The sequence below is a fragment of the Cuculus canorus genome, chromosome 3 (assembly GCF_017976375.1).
Source record: "Cuculus canorus isolate bCucCan1 chromosome 3, bCucCan1.pri, whole genome shotgun sequence".
Lineage (NCBI taxonomy): Eukaryota > Metazoa > Chordata > Aves > Cuculiformes > Cuculidae > Cuculus > Cuculus canorus.
Window position 1 is genome coordinate 120,033,822 of NC_071403.1, and position 23,780 is coordinate 120,057,601.

General features: G+C 44.5%; 1 protein-coding gene across 2 annotated transcripts in view; it reads left to right on the forward strand.

Moving 5' to 3' along the window:
• Positions 1-945: 945 nt before the first annotated feature.
• ADGRF5 (adhesion G protein-coupled receptor F5) overlaps positions 946-23,780 on the forward strand; it is a 46,190-nt gene continuing 23,355 nt past the window's right edge. Inside the window, exons 1-5 of one of the 2 annotated variants that reach the window (XM_054063479.1) lie at positions 947-1,338; positions 16,996-17,136; positions 18,958-19,087; positions 21,336-21,396; positions 22,559-22,729. In XM_054063479.1, coding sequence (XP_053919454.1) covers positions 18,983-19,087; positions 21,336-21,396; positions 22,559-22,729 — 337 coding nt within the window. In that variant the 5' untranslated portion in view covers positions 947-1,338; positions 16,996-17,136; positions 18,958-18,982. Of the gene's footprint in view, positions 1,339-16,995; positions 17,137-18,957; positions 19,088-21,335; positions 21,397-22,558; positions 22,730-23,780 lie in introns of both variants that reach the window. The other variant, XM_009558439.2, reaches the window with a different exon arrangement.

Sequence of the window (23,780 nt, forward strand, 5' to 3'; positions counted from 1 at the left end):
CCTCTGCCGTGGGCAGGGACACCTCCCACTGGAGCAGGGGCTCCAAGCCCCATCCAACCTGGCCTGGAACATCTCCAGGGATGGGGCAGCCACAACTTCCCTGGGCAACCTGTCGATAGCAATAGTCACCACGTATGGCACATGACCTGTGCCATCTGACAGTTTGATGTTGGGTCACGATGCTGTAGTTTGTTATCTTGGAAGAACATCAAAGATGGTGCAAAGCCAGGAGAGACAAAAGCAAGGAAGCCATTACAGTGTCCTTCATTTTATCAGCATAAACAAGACTCTGAGTTTTGGGGAACCACCCTCATCCTCCTGGGGTGCAGTCGTTTGGCTAGTGCATGAAAAATCCCCCCCCCGGGGGCCCCAGAGTGAGGCAGCAGGACCTGCACAGCATAGTTTGTGGGTCATTCCAGGGGTAGCTGTTCTTATGGGTGCAGAAGCCTGCCCAGATTTCTTCTACAGCTTGACAAGGAGCCCTCGTACCACAGCTGCGTCGCTGGGGTGTTGCTGAACTCGAGCTCCATGTGGAAAGGCTCTCCTACAGTAATTTGCAGAGTGTCTCAGCACCTCTTAGCATGAAAGGTACCATAGCTGAAAGTCTGAAAAGCACCTACACAACTTAGGCTCCAGATCACTTTTTATTGCAACAACTGAGGCTCTTAGAAGAGTTTACTCTAGAAAAAAAAAGTCATTTCTTTTACTTCCACACCCCCGATGACCAAAAAAGTGTTTTCCTCATCTTGAAACTGAACTGCCCAGCAGCTTTGTGAGCACCCCTGTCCAAGTGTCCCTTGCATCCACCTTCCTCCCAACAGCAGGAAATTGCTTAGAAAATATTTCTCAGGTTCCTTCCTGGCCAGAGGTCATCTCCGTGTTTCAGATCTGTAGGAATCACTGTGTTCTCTGACACAACAAACGGAGAAGGAAGGTCTGCCCTGCCCATCCAGCATAGCACTTTCAGGCTCGTGGGTTTTAGCTGCAGCTCCACCCCGTGCTGGTGGAGAAGGGATCGGTTCCCACTGATGGCAGGAAAGGGAGGTCACAGGGTTTGCTTGATTAAATCACCACAACCCAAAAGGTTCTCTCTTTCTCGCTTACTGAGAATTGCTCCCAGGCTGTTTAATCTGTTCCAAAAAGAAACTCAAAACAAAAAACAAACCCCTAAGCCCAACAACCGTCAGCACACGCGGAAAAGCAGGTGTGTCTGGAGCTCTTGTGAAAACAAAGGGCAGAGACCGAGGCAGGAGTTGACACTTGGATGGGAAGTTTCCTTCCCAGCACAGAAGGACGAGTTTGGAAAAGACTCCAACACGAGCAGCACTTGTCCTACAGGTATGGACGGCGCGTGTCAAACGTTGCGTTGATCTTGTGTCTTTTCAGAGTTTGGGGCAGCTGAGGGCAGCTTTGAAGGAATTTTCAGGGCTGGATTCTGACATCGGAATATCGGAACGACTGGGAAACTCTCAGCAGGTTTCTGCTGGGAAAGCTGATGGGCGCGCGTTTCATTTTGTTGTGATTAGTTGACAGTTTTCTGTAGGATGATTTTGGATTTTCAAAGTATGAATGAAACCTTTCAAGCTTCTGACACAGTGCTACTCTCTGTTAGCTTGGGCAGTGAATTTTAATAGAGGCTATGATTAATCCAGTTTAAACTCCGGTCTGCAGGGGTAAAGACGGACATGCTCGGAAATACTGTGGTAATCTGGACTGTATTTATTGCCTCCTAAGGCATACTGTGTAGTTTCAGGGAAAAAAAACAGATCAACTGTAACTGCATTTGGATTTTTTCTATTCATTTTACATTTACTGTGGTTGGGATTTGCAATGCAGACAACAGGCACTGCTCGAATATATAAATGGTGGGTTCACTTCTTTTAAGAACAACCTCTGGCATCCCACTTTAGTTTGATATCAGCTGATGCTTGGTGACAAGGGAGAGGGACTTAGGGCACCCACAGGCTGAGGTGATACAATATGTGGAATATTTCAAAGTGGAATATTTTGATTTAAGCTAAAGTACAGTTAAGTTTCATCTAAGCAGTTGTGGTTTTTGAAAGTCAGACAGAATGTCCCTCTGGCAGCATGTTTTCTTTCTCTGATATTGTCCTTAAAACAGTGTTTTTCAGACACTGTCTTTTATTTGAAAATGATAACGTGTTGTGTTCAGTGTGCTCTGTGCTGAACAGATGTCTCTTCTTCTGTAATCACCTCTGTTTGGAGTTTTATCTGTCTTAAAGCCAAGGTCAAGCAGAGAGCTGGAGCAAGCTCCAAATTAACAAGACTTTTGACTTGCAAAGTTTCATAACATTAAAATCAGACCTTGGAAAGTAATAGACTATGCATAAGATTTTTGGGAAATTTTATACATATGCATGTAAGTGAGTTTTTTTCTCTTTGCACTCAATTGATGGAGATCACCTCCTCTTGTGTCCCAGGCCTGAAAGGATACTTGCTTTCTAAAACTCCAAAATAAGTCTTAGAGAGTTTTATTTGCTGACATTTTCAGTACCAGAGGCACTCCGGGGGACTGTGTTTGAGTGCTGTGTTTATCTTGTTTCTCTTCTTTTCTACCTGTGTTTTGAGATGCTCAAATGAAAGCTGGTTTAGTGGTGCCGTGTGGGAGTGCTGCAGCGCTGCTGCCAGTGCCGGGGGGGATGCAGGGATGCCTTCTGATATTTTCACCTCGGTTGATGTCTATAACCCCAAAGACCTGCTCCATCCAAACACCTCTGGCGCAGCAGTATCCACTGGTTGCTTAAATGACCATGTTGCAGAGGAACCACAGCCATGGTGTGACCTTGTATGACGTTTTTGTCCTGCCCCATGAGGAGAAAGTGATGCTCACCTACAGCCTTAAGGAGCTTTCAGATTTGGGGAAGTGTTGTTTGAATGCTGTAACTGTTGCTTTCAGTGACAGCTTTATGAGGGGCAAGGAGCTTATAAGAGGTAAGGGGACAGCAAGGGAAAGGGCATTGGAAATCCGAGGCTCCATTTCTCCTTGCTCCATCACTTGCTGTTGCCTGGTGAAAATGGCATTTCTTAACCCACAAGTCTTCCTCTCACCCAGAAAATTCCTCATCTATGTCTATCCCTTAAGCTGTCGTGCAGCATCTGGCAAAAATTCCTCATCTATGACTATCCCTTAAGCTGTCGTGCAGCAACTTTGCAGAACAAGGAACGTAAGGAAATGTAGGGGTAGATCTTCAGCATCTGCACAGCAGTGACACTTGACTGAATTCAGTCATGGCTTGGCCAGCTCAGCAGGAACCTGGAGTATTTGGCATTTGTCATTATTTGACTTTCCTAGATCCCTCTGAGTTTGCCTCCGGTGATCCAGGTTTAAAAAACAAACAAACATAAAGAACATGCGTAGGCTCTGGGAAGATATCTTTGTCCTCATCTCCTTGATTATTTTTATTTTTTTAACACCTCTTAGACAGGTTTAACAAAGCAGTTTTCCAAAGTCTGAATCGGAGACGTGGGAAATTCCTCAAACTAGGCAGAGCTTCCTCTCATTGTTAAAAGACAAAAGACCAGTGCAGCCTTTACTAGAGTTCCTTTTTTAACCCATTCATCTTGACCAAGAAAGCTTCCCTGCTGCTGCGCCTGCCGTTCATGGCTTCAATTCACGGTTTGCCAGAAGAAATAAGGGTTTACAGTGGGCAAGCACAGATGTGAATTGCATCATCCATGAGGGCGTCAATGGTTTGGGGTCTATATTCACACATTGTATATGAAATGTACTTGCACTTGAAATGGAAATGATTTGCTGCTGGAATTAATCTCAGGCTTGTGTAAGAATCATGGCTTTTTGATATAAAATGGGTTGAATCTGCAGTAAAACCAAGCTCCTTTCAGAAAAGAACTTTCCGGTTTTCCATGAAACAATCTCTTAGGGTTGTTATCTCAAAGAGGGGTCCAACTGCCCTTCCTGAGCTGATTCACTGCAGCTGCATGGCTATGCGGAGTTTATTTCTGAGATGATGTTGCATGCTGCTCAGCACACCTGTAGGCTCTTACCACCCATCAACTAATGTGATCCAGCACCTGCTGGGTGGGGTAATGAGGTTTGTTGCCCTTATTTGTGCTCAGCAACATCCTACAAAAGGCCTGAGCCAGCCCTGTGTGAGGGCAGAAACTGGAGTACCATGATAGTGGCCCTGCTGTGGGCTGGAAGTGGTTGAGATGGAAGGTGCAAGGTAGGTGTAAAGGAACAGGGAGCATGGGAAAGAGCTTGTAGAAGATGATTTGCAATGGCTTGTTTCTCCCTGGCAGAGGATTGATCCACTCTGTGGTTCTTTGCAGGAAAGAGCAGTTCCTGCAGAGCAGGTAACTCCCTGTGGCAGGTTGTCTAGTAATTACAGTACCATATTTGCATGTTATAATGCTGCACTGGTGGACTCTGTTAAGGAATTTTTGACTATATTTGCAGCTACAGCTGGTAGCCTGTAAGAGGTTTCACACTGACAACATCCTATGATGTCTCATGGATATTGTAACTTTAATCTATCACTTCTGCATCCAGCCCATATCTTCTCTCCAAACTTTGGTTTATGTCTGTGGAAGCCCATAAGGAATTCTTCCCCAAAGCCCTCTCTATCCTAACTCGAAGCCAAACAAGCCAGAGTCTGGCTGGGAAAGAGTTAACTTTATTTATAACAGCCCACAAGGTGTTGTGGTTTGGATTTGTGGCAGAAAAGTGTGTTGACAGCGCGACAACGTTTTGGCTATTGCTGTTGCACAGTGGCAAGGCTTTCTCTTTCTCCCACTCTGCCTCTGCAGTGAGGGAGGGGATACAGCTGGGAAAGCTGACCCGATTTCACAAAAGGGATATTTTGAACAATATAACATCATGTTCAGCAATAAAAAACAGGGGCAGAGGGCAGGGTTGTCTTCCAAGCTGGCCATGGCTTGGAGATATGCTGGGCATCTGTCTGCTTGTGGAAGGTTCAGAGGGATCATCTTCATGACACTTGCATTTCTTTCCTCTTCCTTTCCCTTCTTAACCCGTATTTATCTCAACCCACTACTGTTCTCACTTTTTCTCTTTCTATTCTCTCTCTCATCCCACTGGCAAGTGAGGAATAAGGGAGTGTCTGTGTGGTGCTTGGGCAGCTGCAGGCCAGGGTCAACCCATGACAACAGGATGTCTAGCTCACCTTTTAGGTATCTCTTCATGAACTACTTTTGAATAAACAGAAAGGTTTTCCCAGGCCAGAAATAAAATCCCCAAATGTTTAACTCCCCCGTGGCATCTCAGTCAGCTGATTTATGCAAAGTAATATTTGCTTTAGGAAGATCTCAAAGTTCACCAAAAATTCACCACTCTTGGCAATGGAATCCTTCCCTTTGGCTGAAAGGAGAGCTGAGTTTCATTTGCCTTCTTGGTTCTCATTTACATTCTTGGTATCTCTACAGCTCTTGCTTTATCAGGCTGTTAGCACAAGCACTGATGGGTTATTCCTGCCCCAGGTCCCCTCTAAACACCCTGTGAAGTGAGGACAGCTGGTATCATCCTCCTTTGGCAGCAGAGAACTGAGGCACAGAGACAGTGAGGGTGTGATTATATGCTCAGCTGATGTCAACCCAAGCTCCACTTAAAACCCACCTCGAGAGGAAACAAAATGCTGCAGGAGGCCAGGTTTGAGGATGCCTGTGATTAGCAGAGCTGTATGTATTCCCCATTTATATCTTAATACGAAACATTAATTTCCCAATGCTTTCCCCAAAAACATCATAGAGCTCTGATCTAGTATGTAATTTACTGTCCTCGGAAATTCCTCAAAACAGCAGAGCTTCCCACAATTGTTCATGCACAGAGGAAAAGCTCTACTACAATTCCCGCTTCATCTCGCTCCTGTGACCACAGGGTTGGCCCTTGACAACCATGAGGCTGAGCATGTAAAAGCCATCTTCATTCCAAAGCTGTCCCTACGTGCCATACGACAGGTCATTCTCAGCGTGCCACTGGCTCCTGAAATTCCTTCGTTGTTCCTTCTTGAAGGAGAGATTCTTTAAAATCCTGTCTGGGTCCCATGGCTCAGACCCTGGATGAGCTTCTGCGTGTCTCAAGTCTCTCTGACTGTAAAACAGGACTGATGGCACTTCCTTCCTTCCTGTCACCATCCGTCCTGTTCCAGGCCTATGGCTTAAAAAGTTCAACTGCTGTTCGTTAACTGCTGGCCCTTATCTCTCTAAGGACACTCAAGATGTTAGAATTGTAGAATGATTTGGATTGGTTAAGAGACCTCAAAGCCCATCCAGTCCCACCCCTGCCATGGGCAGGGACCCCTCCCCCTGGCCCAGGCTGCTCCAAGTCCCATCCAACCTGGCCTGGAACCCCTCCAGGGATGGGGCAGCCACAGCTTCCCTGGGCAACCTGGGCCAGGGACTCACCATCCTCACAGTAAAAAATTTCTTTCTAATATCTAATATAAATCTCTCCACTTTCAGCTTAAAACCATTCCCATGTGTCCTATCCCTGCGCTCCCTAATAAAAAGCCCCTCCCCAGCTTTCTTGTAGCCCCCTTTAAGTGCTGGAAGCTGCTCTAAGGTCTCCCTGGAGCCTTCTCAGATCTAGGCTAAACAAGCCCAACTCTCAGCCTGTCCTCCTGTGGGAGGTATTCTGTGTTATTAATGAAAACCTGTCTCAAAAACCGCCTGCTATTTCCCATAAATGCCTGGTTTTTTTTAGGACAGCCTTGCCATGGTGGCTCCAACAGTTTTTCAGCATCACAGTACCAAACTTGAGGAAGACCTATTTCATCTGACAGCAGTTAAGGAAGGCTTCCCTTATCCCTATTATAAGTGCAGATTCTTTTGAAGGTGTTGAAGCAGAGGAGGTTCCTATAAAACTAAGATTCCAGGTTGCCTGTGTAGTGAGCAGGAACACAAGTGCCTCTGAAGATTTGCTGTGGGAGTTGCCAACAGAGTTAGGTACCAACCTAAAGTCCTCTGAGCATTAGTAAAAACACTGGTCTCGTTCTTGTTGAGATACTGTCTTGATCTCACACCTAGTGCCAATGATGAAGTTGAAAGAGCTCTGATGATTTTGAAATAGACAAATGTTGCCTTCCAAGAAGTTAAATACTAATACTGTTTAGCATTCTTGAGTTATCCTCTGCTCTGGAAGACAGACCAATATGCAAACAGTGAGGTTGGAAGTGAGAACATTGGAAGAAAATATAAGCAGTTATTTTTTTCTCTCAAGATCGATCCTTGCAGAAGGTATTTATGAGATATGGACAACAGATATGTGCCTTCCCTGCTCTAGGGGTGTTCCCTCCATTTACGTGGTTCTTTCTGCAGAAGGACAATGCTGGTTTGTAATTCTACACTTTTGGTGGAAGGTTTGATGGGTCAGGCCCATAGGCAGGAAATTCCTCCTGTCCAGAGTGGGATTATACAGACTCCAAATGGCTGACACCTACACAACCTGTAGTCGCTTCCTATACAGCCAGCTGCACTCGTAGTAATAACAGGAAAAAAATCAAGGTTAATAAAATGAAATGAGCAGGAAACATCCAGTCATCAGACTTTCTCAGTGTATAGAAGTAGCCCGTGGCTGGCTTCACTTAGGGACCTAATCCAAAACTCATTGAAGCCCATGGAAACTCCACTCCAACAGATGTTGTTAGACCTCACTCTTCACTATATAGATATGGGAGTACATGGAGAGTTCCCCCTCCCTTCTATTAACACAGCGCTGAGCTCCAAATCTCTTCTTTCATTAATGTTTGCTGTAAGATAAGCCTGCCACTAATCACTGCAGGTGTCCCAAAAAGGATAAGGAGAAGATGGGAAAGTCCATGCCTACATCCCCTCTCCCATCCCAGCCATCAGAGGTGAGCAAAAGTATGCTGGTGTGTGCTTTTCCTTTCAGTACAAATGGTACTGAGCTACATGCAAAGAGCTGGGATGGCAGAAATGAAGTCATTGTTTCACATTTTCTTTTTTAATTTGTTTTTCTTTTTTCCTTCTACAAAACCCCAACACAAGGTCAAGTGAGAATCTTTAGCTGGACTTGAGCAGAATCTCCTGAGTAGCAATGAGGATGAAATGCCAGGAAGAGGGCAAGAACTGGGCTTTCCTTTTTCCAGCAAAGTGCTGATTTATATGTCTTTTTCACTTTGGTTTCAGCTGCTACTATTTTCAGCCTGGCAGATTCATGTGGTATGGGGAGAGTTCATCCCTTCGCTCATGAGTGCCATTGCATCTGTTTGCATGGAACTGACTCACAAAAACCCCCAAACTGTCCCCACAACCTCCTTAGAAGCCAAACCTCTGCTCAAGCCCTACAGACCCCTTAGCAGACCAGCTAGCTCAGCCCCATGTGTCATGCTAAGCACAAAGCTGGAATAACACAGTTCTTCAAACATCACAGAGAAAGTACCTCCCAGCCTGTTTGTTGCCTGTTTGAATCCTTATCACTAAGTGGTTCGATTTGGAGTCCTTGATTAACTTGTGTTTATTTTATTTTTGTTCTCATTCTGATGTGTTATCTCAGGTCAATGCGACTTCCCCTGCCCCCCCTTTCCCTTTTAGCCAACTCTCTCATGAAATATTGTTGTGCCTGGGTGTGTGTTTCTTAAAGTCATTGTGTGCTTTATGTCCGAAACAAACATTGTCTGAGCATCCAGCTTATTACGCACTACCCAAAGGTCATGCCTTATGCACAGAAGGGAAAGCTCTTCTGGTGTGGCTGAGGGAGAACAAACTGGATGGGCACTGAAAACAAAGGTTTTAGCCCCAGAGGCTGAGCCTCTGAAGAAATGTTCAGTAGCTGTTGAAAAAGGGTAAACCAGAGCTCAGCTGCTCCTTGGGCTGCTGGGCAGCCGTGGAACTAGAATGCCTTCTGACAGCCACGTATCTGCTCCCTTCACACCTTCCCATCTTTAGTGGTTCCTCTCTCCATGCATCCTTCACCTCCACGCATCTCATGGCGCCATAGGCTTTCATCGCAAATATCTAAAGGCAGGCAGAGCTGTTTAAGCTGCAGGGAAGTGCTGGCATGGGGACAACCAATCTTAATTAGGTTCAAAACAGGCATAGCCCAACTGGAAAGATGCAGAGCACAACAAGTATGAAAGAGGTGGGATGACTGCTGTGCTCAAATGCCTCTTCAGCCTAAACAACTGATGAGGAATTTTAAACGCAATGTGCCCTGCTACAAGGCCCTGGATAAGAGAAGCCATCCAGTTTGATCATTAAGGACCAGAATTGACCCTAATGAGTGGCAAATTCGAAGCAAGCAAAGGAGATTTAGAATTCCTTGCTTTTGGATGTTGGACACTTTTCTAGGTGTTCTTAGAGCTAACTTCATTTTGTATAAGCTTAGTAAGTGCTGTTAAACACCAAGGTCTTGCCTCAGCCTCCAGAAGCCCCTGTGCTTCTGACAGCCAGAGGTGGAAAGGACATTCTGAAGATCTGCTGCTACAAGCTTGCGTTGCTTTTGCATAACTCTTTCCAAGGTCCTCTGCTATAGAGGTGAACTTGACTTTCACCCTTTTCCACTGGGAGAGTGGAGCCTTAAATCCAACTAAGTGCAAATTGCTTATGACCTTAGGCAACCACTACCCATTAGGGAGGTTGGGGAATGGTCTCCTCAGGGGAATAAATGAGCAGAGACACAGCATTAACTGCTTTTACAAACCTTTTTGGAGGTTTGACAAACTCCTAAAGCAGAATTTATGAGGCCAATCACATAGATGTGTCATAGCCTCAGAGAGCCAGGATATGTCTTATATGAGAAATGCAGGTCAGGGTGACACTAGTGACAGTGCGGTATCTTCCCAGCGAGGTCAACCTTACAGCTAGCCAGCAACTGGGACAGTGCTAATGTCTTGCCAAACGTGGCAGGCTTTCACACCATCCTCCTTCCCTGAGTTAATGCTTAACCAATAACTATTGCACTTAATCTATGTCAGAATACCCTCACTGAACCAGCAGATTGCTGTTCTTCACTGACGAGTAGTAAATCCAGCTGTGAAGTGTTCCAGGAGGGCCGAGAGGGTTTACTGTCTGGACTGTTGAAATGCTGATGGAAATTTGTCACCTGCTCTCAGAGCATTATAACTGCTTGAAGGATGTGGTCATTTGGTCATTTGTCTGGGCAGTGTTTTCTGTGCTCTCTGTTATCAGGCTGAGTTGTTCCTATTCCAGCAATAGGGCTTTGTAAACATGAGTTTTGCAGAGTTATTCTTGCAGGAAGCACTACGTGATCATGGTATGATTTGAGCCTGACCTGCAAGTAACTGGGACTAAATTATTATCATTTTCCATGTAGACTGTTTGACTGTGTTAAAAGGTCATCAGTGATTCGTGGGAAGGTTTACTGAGGAACAGAAAAATTTAAAGTCATTGGTCAAAAAGGAAAAGTATATGCTTTGTAAACAAGAATGGAAAATGTGACTTGACATAGAAGAAGGTGCAAACTAAAGCCCTTCTCTGGAAATGGCATTTTGGGGAAACCCTTGACAAGGCTACAGATACAGTTCAGCTCCTCTGCACTTTAACCAGTGGGAATGTTTTGGTGGAGTGGTCCCGAAAGGAATTCCTGAACTCGTCTTAGAATGACTCTAGCAAAGTCCAAATGCAGCTCTGAGTACACAGATCAGTGGTCTTACATCTCCTCTTTGAACTCACTCATTGCACAGAAATTGAAGCAGTGTAGACAGACAGAGGTAATTGGAAGAGGTCAATTGACAATCTACTTGATGACCACTGCCACAAACTCACAGAGAGGCAGAATCAAGAGCTCTCTTTCATGTCAGCAATTTTATTGTCTCTTCTTAAAAACCTCCACTGAAGGGAACTTTGCAGCTGTCCTGGACAGCCTAATTCAGTGCTTTTAATCTTCACAGTCACACTTTGCTTTAGATCATTTGCTTTCACCTCATCCTTCTCCCAGCTGTCACTGTGAACGTATATGTCAGTCCTTTACTAAGTGACAGACTGTTATTGTGTCCTTACCTGAGTCTTGTTCAATCTAAACTGAACCTTCAGCCTGTTCACATCATCACATTCTGCTCATTACCTTAGCATCCACAGGGGTCTCCTTTGGAGGCTCTCCAATGCAGCAACATCTGGACACAGCACTCCAGCCAAGGCATCAACAGCATCAAGTGGAGTACTTTTGTTACTCTCCAGGTCTTGAATTAAAAATACTTGTTAATAAACTTCAGAATGAGATCAGCCTAATTTTCAATAACATCATGCTGAGCAGAGTTAGGTAGCAATTTGCTCCAGATTTCTTTCTGCAAAACTAAGGGGGCCAAAACTATATAAAGTCACATGAGAGAGAGAATAAAAGAAGCCCCCGCATTGTCAGATTCACCTCAAAATCTTTTATCTCAAAATACTTTGTCTCTTAATTCCAGTATGGTTGGATTCTGTCTTCTTCTAAAACACATCTCTGTGAATCGTAGAATCATAGAATCACTAGGTTGGAAAAGACCTTTGAGATCATAGAATCCAACCATATCTGTCCACTACTCAACCAGACCCCTGAGCACCACGTCTGCCCGGCTTTTAAACCCCTGCAGGGATGGGGACTCAATTACCTCCCTGGGCAGCCTCTGCCAGGGCCGCAGAACCCTTTCTGTAAAGACATTTTTCCCAATGTCCAATCTGAACCTGCCCTGGCACAGCTCGAGGCCATTCCCCCTCTCCTGAGAAGCTGACCGTGCAAAATCCAGATTCAAAAATAACAAAAACAATGAATGTTGTAAGAATCTGCAGTGTTTCATCCATCTTCTGAGGAGTTTTGCCATCTTTTTTCTGAGTTTGGTGTACAAGTGGCAGTGGGATTTGATGACACAAACTGCTGAGCTTAGATTCTAGAGAAGGGACTGAGTTATTAACAGCCAGGACTGGGATGAAGATGGGTGAGGTAAGAGGGCTGAATCTTGTTTGTTTCATTTTGTTTCCACCTTTACTTTTGCTTTAAACCGTATCTCTGGGGTTGCACCTACGTGGGAGCATTATGTGGGTCTATTTTTTTCATGCCAGATTAAACGTGTTCCTATGTTTTTGTAACTGTGCTTTTCCAGTGAAATACAAGCTCAGCGTAGCTCTGCCTTGGTTTGGATGAGCGCTCCTTGTTTCGAGTAGATAACCTCTAACACGCCTTTCGCTTGCCCTTCTGAGCCTGTGGTGGCTCTCTAAGTGCAGTCTCAGATGTTTAAACTAAAACTGTCCTGGGGTTGAAGGATTAAAACTTTAAACTCCAGGAAGTTCACAGTTTCTGGTGACATGACAGTACGTGATGAATGCATACAGGAAAAAACAGTGGGATGATCAGGACATCCCCTGTGCTCGCATACCAAGTGGATTACGTACCTAATGCTCTGATATTGTGCAATTTTCACATTCTCCTGAGAAGTGAACCAAGATGTCTCATACCTTTAAGCTGCAGTTCGATCATCCAATGGCTTGAGGAGAAACCCTCTTTTAAGATGTCTTTCACCTTGCTGATGTTCTTTCCCAATTCCGACACCCCAAGGTGCTGTTGGTTAAAATGATTTCAAAGTTACAGTGTCAACAACAACAAAAAAGAAGGAAGAAATGAAATCAGCCAGTTTTCCTGGCTGTTAACAACTCAGTCCCATCTCTAGAATCTAAGCTCAGCAGTTTGTGTCATCAAATCCCACTGCCACTTGTACACCAAACTCAGAAAAAAGATGGCAAAACCCCTCAGAAGATGGATGCAACACCGCAGATTCTTACAACATTCATTGTTTTTATTATTTTTGAATCTGGATTTTGCACGGTCAGCTTCTCAGGAGAGGGGGAATGGCCTCGAGCTGTGCCAGGGCAGGTTCAGATTGGACATTGGGAAAAACGTCTTTACAGAAGAAATGAAATCAGATCAGTCAAGGGCAAGGTGTGGATTCACCACAGCTGACTCGGTCTAAACAAGGAGACAGCCTAGGGAGAAATAGTGGGTGAAAACTGTGCTGATGTTCCTGGAGAGACAACTATGAACTCATGCTGATCTGCTTGTCAGGGCAAAAAGGAAGAGCACCGTTGTCTCCTTATCCTCCTGCCCTTCCTGCCTGCCCCTGCTCCTTCCCTCTTCCCTGCTTGGGGCCATGTATCTGTTCCTTTTCTTGCTCTGACACTCACTGGGCCCTTCTCCGAGTTGATTAAATTTGCTCAGATGAAAGCAAGCCAGATGTCTTGTTGCTGGTTGAGTTTTCCGCAGGGACAGTGAGTTTAATTGGTTCAGAGAGGCATCTGGAAGGCATCAACACACGGCCAGTAGTGAAACCCACCTGCCGAGACAGAGGTAGCTGCGTTTAGCACTGTAGATGTAGCCTCAGTTTTCTGCTTGTTCAGATTCCTGAACCAGCTTAGGTGGGCAATAAACCCGACTGATACCACTACAACGGTGGGGACAAGTGCATCAGTCATACCAATTCAATCACCTTAAAACTGCTGCAGAGTGGCAGGTTGAGGGCTGACTCAGCGCTTTGTGGGGAGCCGCAGGTGACCAGGTTTGCAGAAAAGAGAACAGGAATAGGCTGTGTTGTTGCCAAGGACAATGCACCATCAAGCTGGCTCACGGAAGAGAAGTTTACAGTCACCTACTGTGTTATCCTCAGTCTCCTTAATAGATGCTGGCACCTGCAGCCGCTGCAGGGCAAGCTTTGCTAAACACACATTTTGCTTTCTATGACTCAGATCCAGCAAGAGGCAAAACGCTGGGACGAGATTTAGGGCTGCTTGAAATGGAGTAACCAGCACACTCACCACAGACAGTTGATAGAGGATTGGAGACCTGGAGCCAGCCCACTGTGACACAAAAATGACCACTAATAAATACCCTAGACAGTTACCGCCAAAGGCAAGGCAAGCCAAAATCTGCCCCGTGCTGCCGTGACAGCCAGCCCTCCCATTCCCCTGGAACAGCCCATGCCAGCTGTCAACATGACCCTAATGTAATTTCTGGACCAGCCCTGATGGCACAACCCCTTAATCTGAGAAGCAGTGTCAAAGCGGGAAAGGCATGTCACCTTATCAGGCACCTTATGGACTTTTTTGCTTCCGTTTTCCTTCTGCAGCGTGAAAATGAGTGGCATTTACAGCCTGACACTTGGAGATGTGTGCCCTTTTGCGATGCCCTGGTTTGTCTCACGTGGCCTTCAGCTGCTGCATCTGAAGATCCTGGGGCCCATCTGCCTGCCCTATCAGTCTATTGTCCCCCACCGACTTCTTCTGAGAAGTCAGGATGTCCATCAGGATCTCCAGGGACCATTTCCAGTCTGTGGGGGAACAGGGACTCTGTCCATAGACCTGTCACCTGAGTAAATCACTGTCTAAAAAATAATCCCCCCAGAATGAGTTTATTCCAGGCTTTCCACAGACACTGCATGAGTGGTGTGGAAGCAAATTCCATTGATAAACCGTCTGTGATGGAACACTGTAGGGACATGGGCCCCACTGTTATCTGGACAGACGTCCCCTGTTTGTGCAGTGGCATCCTGGCTCCAGATTTTGGTCAGGGTAGAAACATATATAAGGCATCAGAGTTTCTCATGGTTACTGGGCATTTCCTGCTCTTCCTCATCTTCCACAGTAACCATCAGAGCTGTAGGTCTGCATCTCTGTGCGGTGTTGCCAAGGGCACCACCACCAGGTCCAGCCCACAGTGTGTAGGCTGCCAGCTCAGGTAGGAAAACTTGAATTTTTCCTCCCTTATTATTTAAATCAAAGCCCCGCAAACATTTTACCTACCTTCAAAACACCATTTTACTGTTTTCAGTCCTCAACACCCTCTTTTGTTGGAACAAAGCAGGTGAGTAAGAGCAGTGGAACAAGTTAGTCGGCTAATTTGCAGATAAGACGCTGAAGGACTTAGATCAGTGCAGGGGGAAATAATGAGCACTACCTGATGAATGGTATCAGGAAATATCTCCTTTTAGAATGCCTTGTGGATTTTCTGCTGCAGCATCTCTGGTCAGGTTCACACTTGAAAATTGAGTGCAGGCTCCAGAGGCTCCTGTTTTTCTGGGCAGTACTAACATGTTCAGCTGATTATACAAGTTCCTGTTCTTGGTTTCCTTTTGAGAGAAGAGCCCGGCGGTAGTAGAAAGCAGAGGATGTTTAAGTTGGATCTAATTAGAGGATCTTCTTTTTTAATCACCTGAGAAGGTAAACTATATTTTATATCTCAATGTCTTATTCGTTTTCTAATGTATACAGAATGGTGACTACTGGCCTGGGTGGGTTTGCAAAAGAAAGTAGAATTATTTTGCAAATTCTATGAAAAAGAGAAATTTTACAGAAAAAGGAAAAGAAGGTCCTGTAGATCACCTGTATTCCGGGTTAAAACAGACCTTGCTATTTACCGCTAGGAATTTCCTGCACTTTAAATTAAAACTATAAACAGCATGTTTCAGCCTGAATGCTGAGGAGAAGACGTTTGGTAGCAAACTTGAGTTTCTTTAGCTCTTTGGGGCTTTATAAGTCAGAGATACCCATTGCTTCACACAATATAGTTAGTACGAAAGATTATGAATGCATCCACAGAGCTTCTGTTTTACCAACAGGGAGAGAAATACTTGAGAAATTCCTTCCTGAAAAAATTACAGCAATTCTTTTTCAACAAGACATTAAATGAAGAAGGGGAACAGCCACATGACTTGAGAAGGACATTAATATTTTTTCCCATTTGCTAATTGATACTTGTTTAGTAGTATCCTGGCTTTCCAGATACTGGTTTGGGATTTGGGGACATTTGACTGGCTATCAAAGCCTGGGCAGCAACATGGCTCTCATTTGTATGAGTTGTCCTCTATACGGTTTATTATACATACAATTAACGGGGTATTTATTCTCAGCGACCCACAACATTTGTATAGGAATGCATTTGTGAATAGTGTAAAAGATACATGCAGAACTATAGCAGATGCTGTTTAACCTCATCATAAGCTTTGTGACATAAACTTTAATGACATTTTTTCTTTCTTTTGTCTATTTTATCAACCCATCACCAATACAATACAAGTTCTTTGTACAGATTAACCCGTTGTACCACATGATGTAATCGTATGCTGCATATAGCAATCTATCAGAAATCTGTGGTTTGTTAGTGCTTCTCTTATTAAGTCATATCACTACTTTAAGGACTTGTGCTATGGTTTATAACTTGGCTATGTTTCCCTCTTGATCCATTTTGATCTGCCTTGGTCTTGGGATCAGCCAGATCCATGGAATTCTTGAGGCTGTCACAAGTGGATGATGTCTTCTAAACAGTAAAATAATCTCTTCTGTAGAATGAGGGATGTACTGATGGATACATGCAGGAAACTGAAGAGACACTTTCTTTTCCCTGCCCCTTTCCTTCCCCATCTTTGCCAGCCGTTCAGTCTTTGGATATAAAAGCCTTTAATGTTTTTTTTTTTACTAATGGATTTTGGGGTGGGAAGATATTCTGAATCAATGACATGTCTTACTTTCTTGTTATTCCTACATAGGAGCATAACAGCAGCCATACTGGATCAGCTCAAATATCTACATAGCACAGTTTTTTGTTACTTTTTCTTTTTACCTCTATTACTACCGTAGAATATCTTAAAATTGATTTTCTATTTTTAATTGCAACTCAGTGTTCAGTTGACGTTTCCTCACACCCCATTTCTGAGTGATAACAGTCAGGTCAGATCCATCACAGAATTCATAATTTCAGAACGGTTTTGTTCTGCCGTACCCTTATCAGCACTGAATTTCCCGAGCTTCCTGACCCAGTCACTCCGTCTCCTGCGATCTCTATGCAGATCTGCACAGGCAGACTTCATTTTTGTTAGTCTGTACCATTGAAGTTTTCCACAGTGTCGTATGACTCATCTCTGCCTTTTCCACATCAGTGGAGAACAGAGGATGAGACACAGGCTTACTTGCACATTCTGGAGGAGTTCTGGTGATGTCATCTCTATATTGGAAAAGCAAATAATTTCTTTGTACTTTCATCTCCTATATTCCATCTAGGTCAGTATCCAGGTGAAGCCTCACTGCCGAGAACCACCTTTGGTGAGAAACCTTGACAAATCCCTGCTGGATACCCACGTCTGTGACAACAAGGATATTGCTTAACTCTAAGCTCCTTGCTGTCCTTTATCCGTTCGTAAGGTGAGGCCACAGACAATGTCCACATTATCATTTTCTGCCACGGGCTCTTCTGAGCAGGAAAGTCACAGTGAAGCCACACTCTAGTTGGGAGCACCAACTCTGACATTCAATGGAGTGGCAGTAGAGCGCCATTGCCAATGTCCATCACCATCTCAGGAGGTGCTGATTTTTCTGTTTCCATTCAGAGTCTTTGAAAGCCTAACTTTGTACCAACAGCCTTTTCAATACAAAAAGATCATAATTTTACAAAAGCTCATGATTTGAATCCAGTTGATGTTATCCATTCAGGTACTGTTCAGTACTGTCAAGAGTCTTCTTTCAGTGCTTTATGTTCTTAAAATTATTGTCACAGTCTGCTTGTGTTCTACATTTTCCTGTAGCTCTCTACTAGCTGTTAATTCTGGAGCTAGGAAGTGCTTCCTTAGGAATAATCAGAAAATGCATATTCATAGCAAAATACATATTTTTATGTGTTCTTCAGCTCCCTTTCTCTATTCTCTCTGTTTGCATTAAACATGTCAGCACCTGCTATAAGGGTCCATGTATGCTTTGCCTATCTCTTTATATTTCATTATCTAATCTACCACATGAGTAAATTAGCTTAGATATTAATGACCTGGAAAAGGTTGGGTTTTGTTGGTTTTGCTTTCAGGCACTGCATTATAGTCTATGTATCAGTATTCTTGTGTTTCACGTTATTTGGTTGTTAACATCTGTGCAGTTAATGGAGAAGTGTACTAAAACCTCAAAATTACAAGTATTTTTTCCAGAATATTTCACTTTTCATTGTTTCCCTTATTAGCCAAAGGGTAACAAGCAGGCAGAAATCATAGAATCATAGAATGGTTTGGGTTGGAAGGGACCTCAAAGCCCATCCAGTTCCCCCCCCGCCGTGGGCAGGGACACCTCCCACTGGCCCAGGCTGCTCCAAGCCCCATCCAACCTGACCTGGAACCCCTCCAGGGATGGGGCAGCCACAGCTTCCCTGGGCAACCTGGGCCAGGGCCTCCCCACCCTCAGCGTGAAGAAATTTCTCCTTATAGCTGGTCTAAATCTGCCCCTCTCCAAAATGCAGCCACCCCTCCTCGTCCTGTCACCCCAGGCCTTTGTGAACAGCCCCTTCAGGTACTGGAAGGTCACTAAAAGGTCTCCCCAGAGCCTTCTCCTCTCCAGGCTCAATAACCCCAACTCTGTCAGCCTGTTCTCTGAGCAGAGGTGCTCCAGCCCTCACATCATCCTTGTAGCCTCCTCTGGATCCATTCCAACAGCTCCATATCCTTCCTAAGTTGAGGATTCCAGAACTGGACACAGGACTCCAGATGAGGTCTCCCAAGAGAGGAACAGAGGGGCAGAATCTCCTCCTTCTCCCTGCTGGCCACGCTGCTTTTGATCTCCATCTGGGCCCCTGCTGTTACCACAGCCCTCTCCAAAGTGGGATGTGGTCAGTGTACTTTTGCCAAGTACTACTGCGAGGAATATTTGAAGATCCAAAGGCAACTTTTCTCGTAGCAGGTGAATCTCTAGCACCCAACTTGTCCCTGCTAGGAATCTGCTTAGGACTCTGCTTTCTCCAAACAGTTTCCCTCTGTTTTGAGTCGGTACAGTCAAAGTGGAAAAAAAAGTAGGCATGAAAGAAGCAGTCTGGTGATGATGGCAGAGGAATAATTGCAGACCTTGTTCCATGCTCTGTCTTGGATGGAGTGAACAGGCAGAGTGTGCTGAAAAGGTCTGAACATAATACTTTTGGAGAGTGTGCCGGTATTTCCTACTGTGTGAACCAGCTAAAAAGTCCCTGATCCTTTTACTTCATTTTCTTTTCAGCCTGTACAGCAAAGTCACAGGCCAAATGGCATCCCCGATGACTGCAGGTCTCCCTTGCCTGTTTCTACTGGTCACAGCGTGTTGCCAGACATCACAGGACTCAAAGTTTGAGCCACTCATCCACTACATAGTGAGTATCCTTTCCCAGCCCCATCGGTTTTCATCCGGTCTCTGCTCGTAGCACCCAGCTGCTAAAGCTCTCCTTTAAATCTACAAACGTTTAGGAGAAGACTATATAAAATTGGGTGGGGGAATGGAGCCCAGAGTCTCCCCAGTGTGTAGAAGAGATGGAGATATTCAGGAGCTGGAGTCTTCTTTCTTCTCAGTCTTAAAGCCTCTCCAGAAGGAACTGAGCAAAACTTCTGGTTTCTCCCTTGTGTTAGATTCTAATGGTTTTAAATTCTCAGCCATCCCTCGATAACAGTTACGTGAGCATTGTTCCTGATGGGATTCACCCATCCTATGAGAGAGAGAAACCAAATAAAACTTGCCTAGAAGTAACGTGTCCACTAAACTCGGGCACAGAGATGCTTACAGGTAGGTGACAGGAATCTCCCCACTGTCTTGACAGTAGGAAACATGACCAAAATGCCACTCCTTAGTGACTTGCGTTTAGATGTTGTAGTTGGACTCAGGCTTCACTTCAGTTTCCCACTTTTTCAGTAATCCTCACATACCTCTTTTGTTTCATCAGTTATGTGAATTATGGAAAGTTTTTTGTGATTAGTCCTGGATGTGGGTTTGTTAACAGAAAGTCTTTGCTCAGATACTCCCTAACTAGAAAGGACAAAAGAGGAACAGAGAAACAAAGAGACTGACCAAATGGAAGTTAATGTAGTCTGGTAAAGAAAAGTAGTCTACAAATCCACCAACTCTCAGTCTGTTACAATTATTATTATTAGACCAGAAAATACTTTTTTTCTTCTACATTATGAACTCTCTGAAGCCAAAATGGATTCTAACATCTATGCTCAGGCCCTAGAACCATAGGAACCTTAGTTCTGATGGCCTGAAGAGAGCACAGCATGCTTTTTTTTGAGCATATTGAAAGAAAGGAAAGGAAATGTGAATAGGCAAATGGGAACTCATTAAGCCGTTTCTGCCACCATCCCCTGTTTTGGCAGACCAAGCTATAGATGATTCCAGCAGCCTCATTTGCCCTTTGGCGGCTGTTCAACAATGACCAAATGTCTTGTTGGATCTCCTTTTTTTTCAAACTGTCTCTATCTCAGCACTTAGGAATTTTCATGAAGAGACTAACGCATTTTTTAAGCAACATTGATCCATGGTACTCCCTGTAAATGAGTCATCATTTAATGGTGTGAAATATGTGAAGTATTTAACAAAGTAGCAATATCCTGCAGTTCTTTGAGAGAACAGTTGAAAGAGGGAAACAGAGTCCAAACTGAGTCCAAACCTGAAGAAAGGTGTGGATCTCAGTGGGCTTTCTGTAACTCCCAAAGCTAAACTCGAAGTTGAAGCTGGTACTCCCAGCAGTGCAAAAATGCCAACGCACCTCGAGTTCGTCACTGCCAGCACAGCTGCGAAACGAAGCCCAGCTCTAATCACACACCAGATGGTTCCTTTATGTAAAGAGATGACTTAAGAGTTGCCAAGCTATTCACCCTTTCTGTAAATAAAGACTTCAGTAGGACTCAAGAAACTGGCAAAGCTGCAAATTTCCTGCCTGCGTCTTTGCTTGTCCTTTAGCTTTTCTTGCTAACTCTGGTGCCAGTGTATTTTTAGGGCATGATTAAAAAAATAAGGTGGTCTGGAACTCACTTGGCTGCACCCTACGTGAACTCAGTCATACTGGAGTTGTGCCACCGCTGTGCTGGTCAACCGTGTGCTACTGATGGCCCACAAAATAGCTGACCTGCCACCTGAGCAGGAGCCAAGGCGTTTCAATCCCGTTTCTACTCAGGTTGGCTTTGCTGCTGCAGAGCTGGAAGTTCAGAACAAGCAGGGAAAACAAAGGATAATCTAAGTCCATTTTCTGGATTCCAGGACTGAGTGACCAAGTCTCCCAAGCAGCCTGCAAGGCTGGCCCAGGACTGAGAACATTGCAGCATCCCCATGGCCAACTTGCAGCTCACACAGAGAAATCCTGCTAAGCTGAGGCAATTGCCTTGCAGAGACATGCAATGAGGCAACCACAGACTCGGGACATCCCTCAACTGGTGTTTAACATTTTCTTGCTTGGAAGATATAAATATTCTGTTTCAAGAGGAAAAGCAGGGCTCAGACTGGTGGAGGGAAAAAATACCTATGCTGGTGTTTTCCTCACTAATCCTTTCATATCAACAACAGTAGCTAAAGCTTCACTTTGTTTTGGTTTTTTTTTCCTCTCACAGAGCTTTCATCTCTTTTCTCCACAGATTGGCAGTGGGCTAGGAGAGGAGAGCTTCCAGCCAGAGATGCAGAGGCAGAAGCGAAACAGTACGTACACAAATGTATGGTAGCAGTGCAACTTTCTAGTAAGCCAAGGGTGAAATCGCTTTTGGAGACAGAACCTCTTGAGGTCTTGAGCTGCAGTCATCAAGAGGGAGACAGTTGCTGTGATCTAACCCCACCCAGCAGCTAAGCACCACACAGCCACTTGCTCACTCTCCCCCAGTGGGATGGGAGAAAGAATTGGAAGAGTAAAAGTGAGGAAACTCATGGGTCGGGATGCAGCAGTTTAATTGGTAAAGCAAAAGCCATGTGGGCAAGCAAAGCAGATTAAGGAATTAATTTATTACTTCCCACTAACAGGCAAGTGTTCCACCATCTCCAGGAAACTAGGGCTCTATCATGCGTAGCAGTTACTTGGGAAAACAAATGCCATTACTCCAAATGTCCTCCCTTTTCTTCTTCTTCTCCCAGCTTTTATTGCTGAGCATAACATGTGGTGTGGACGTCACGCTCCAGGTTATATGATATCATATTGGTTAGTTAGGGTCATCTATCCTGGCTGTGTCCCCTTCCAGCTTCTTGTGCACCCCCATCCAACTTCTTGGGAGGTCAGAGGGGGAAGAAGAGAAAGCTTTGATGCTTCACAAACACTGTTCAGCAATAAATAAATCTTGTGCTATCAACACTGTTTTCTTTACAAATCCAAATCTCGCACAAGCTACTATGAAGAAATTTAACTCTTATTCAGCCTAAATCAGTTACGTAGTAAAACCACAAACAAAAGAGGTGGAAAGTTCTGTCTGGTCAGAGATTGACCTATATAAGCACAGCTTCTATGCAAGATGAAATACGTGGTGTAGAAAAAACCCTGAGCCTCTTAGCAGGACAAGGGTGGCCAGATAATCCTGTATGCTGTGACAGACAACACATCCACTTACTGAGCCAAAGGAGAGAAGGGATGAGACAGCTTTTCCCTGTATCCACCACACCATTTCTAACAGCTGAGACCAAAGACCTCTGGCTTTTGTCAGACAAGCAGCAGATAAAACCTGGGCAGAACACCCACTGAGTAGAAAATAAGATCTCCTAAGCAGAATGTCACCCTAAGCTACCGTGACACAGCAACAAAGAACCCAGGTGCTGACATGGAAGCCATCAATTTATGCTTCACCTTCACACATAGAGTCCAATGCTGTTTCTTTTTCAGTGCTTACTTTTAACCTTCCCGCCCTGGAGTACACTGTTGACATTGAAGTAAGCCTTACGGATTCGTCTTTTCTGGAGCCAATCAAAGACTATTTTAAAAACTTTACTCTTCCAGTTTCAACAAATATTTCAAATGTAGAAATGACAGTTTCAGACATCCATGTTACAACAGGTGGGTTGGTTATTTATTTGTGTATCCTGAGCGATGTCTTTTTTTTTTGCCAGTATTTGTTCTCTCCCAGTTTTGCCAACCATCACTCTCAGCAAACAGCAAAACTGACCTCTCTCTGCTGCCTACTAAAGATCCAACAAGACCGAAGCTCTAGCATGCAGCAGCACGGTTTGTTATCTGCATCCCACCACTCCTCGTTATATAATGTTGGCATTAGGAATAGTTCTGAATGTTTTGCCTTTCCTAAGGAAGGACGAAGCCAGAGGAAGCCTGAGCCGAAGGATTTTGCTCCAGTTTGACTAACAAGCAGTGCAAGTTACTTTCAAGTTTCAGGAAGCTACAACAACAACAGCTGTTATCAAACTGTTTACTTCCCTCCATTTGCATTTGATCGTAAATCGCTGTACTTGACCCTGCAGAGATGCAGCCTTTTCCTGATATAACTCAGTATATGTATTCTTACAGGACAAGATATCAGACAGGCTTTATTACATGAGTTGTGGTTGTGCAGCGTCATATCTAAGTAGCTAAAACAGCAGGGAATATACAAACACACCAAGCATTGACAGAGGAGGAGAATTGGTACCTTCCTATCACTGCCCTATAAAGCAGTGAAAGGAAATGTTCATTGTTCTGAAAACAACTTGCCAGTGGGTCTTTCGGAGGCCTAAGCTTACAGTGAAGTTTTGGTTTTGTTTTATTAGAGGGAATCATAGAATCATAGAATGGTTTGAGTTGGAAGGGACCTTAAAGATCATCTGATTCCAACCCCCCTGCGATGGGCAGGGACACCTCCCACTGGCCCAGGCTGCTCCAAGCCCCATCCAACCTGGCCTGGAACCCCTCCAGGGATGGGGCAGCCACAGCTTCCCTGGGCAACCTGGGCCACCCTCAGCGTGAAGAATTTCTTCCTAATATCCTATCTAAATCTTCCCGTCTCCTATCACTGCATGCCTTTGTAAAAAGTTTGTCATTGTAAAATATCTGTCTTTAAAGCACTTTGTGTTAATGTCAACTTCTCTCCCGCAGTGTCTGTTAGGATACAGTCAAA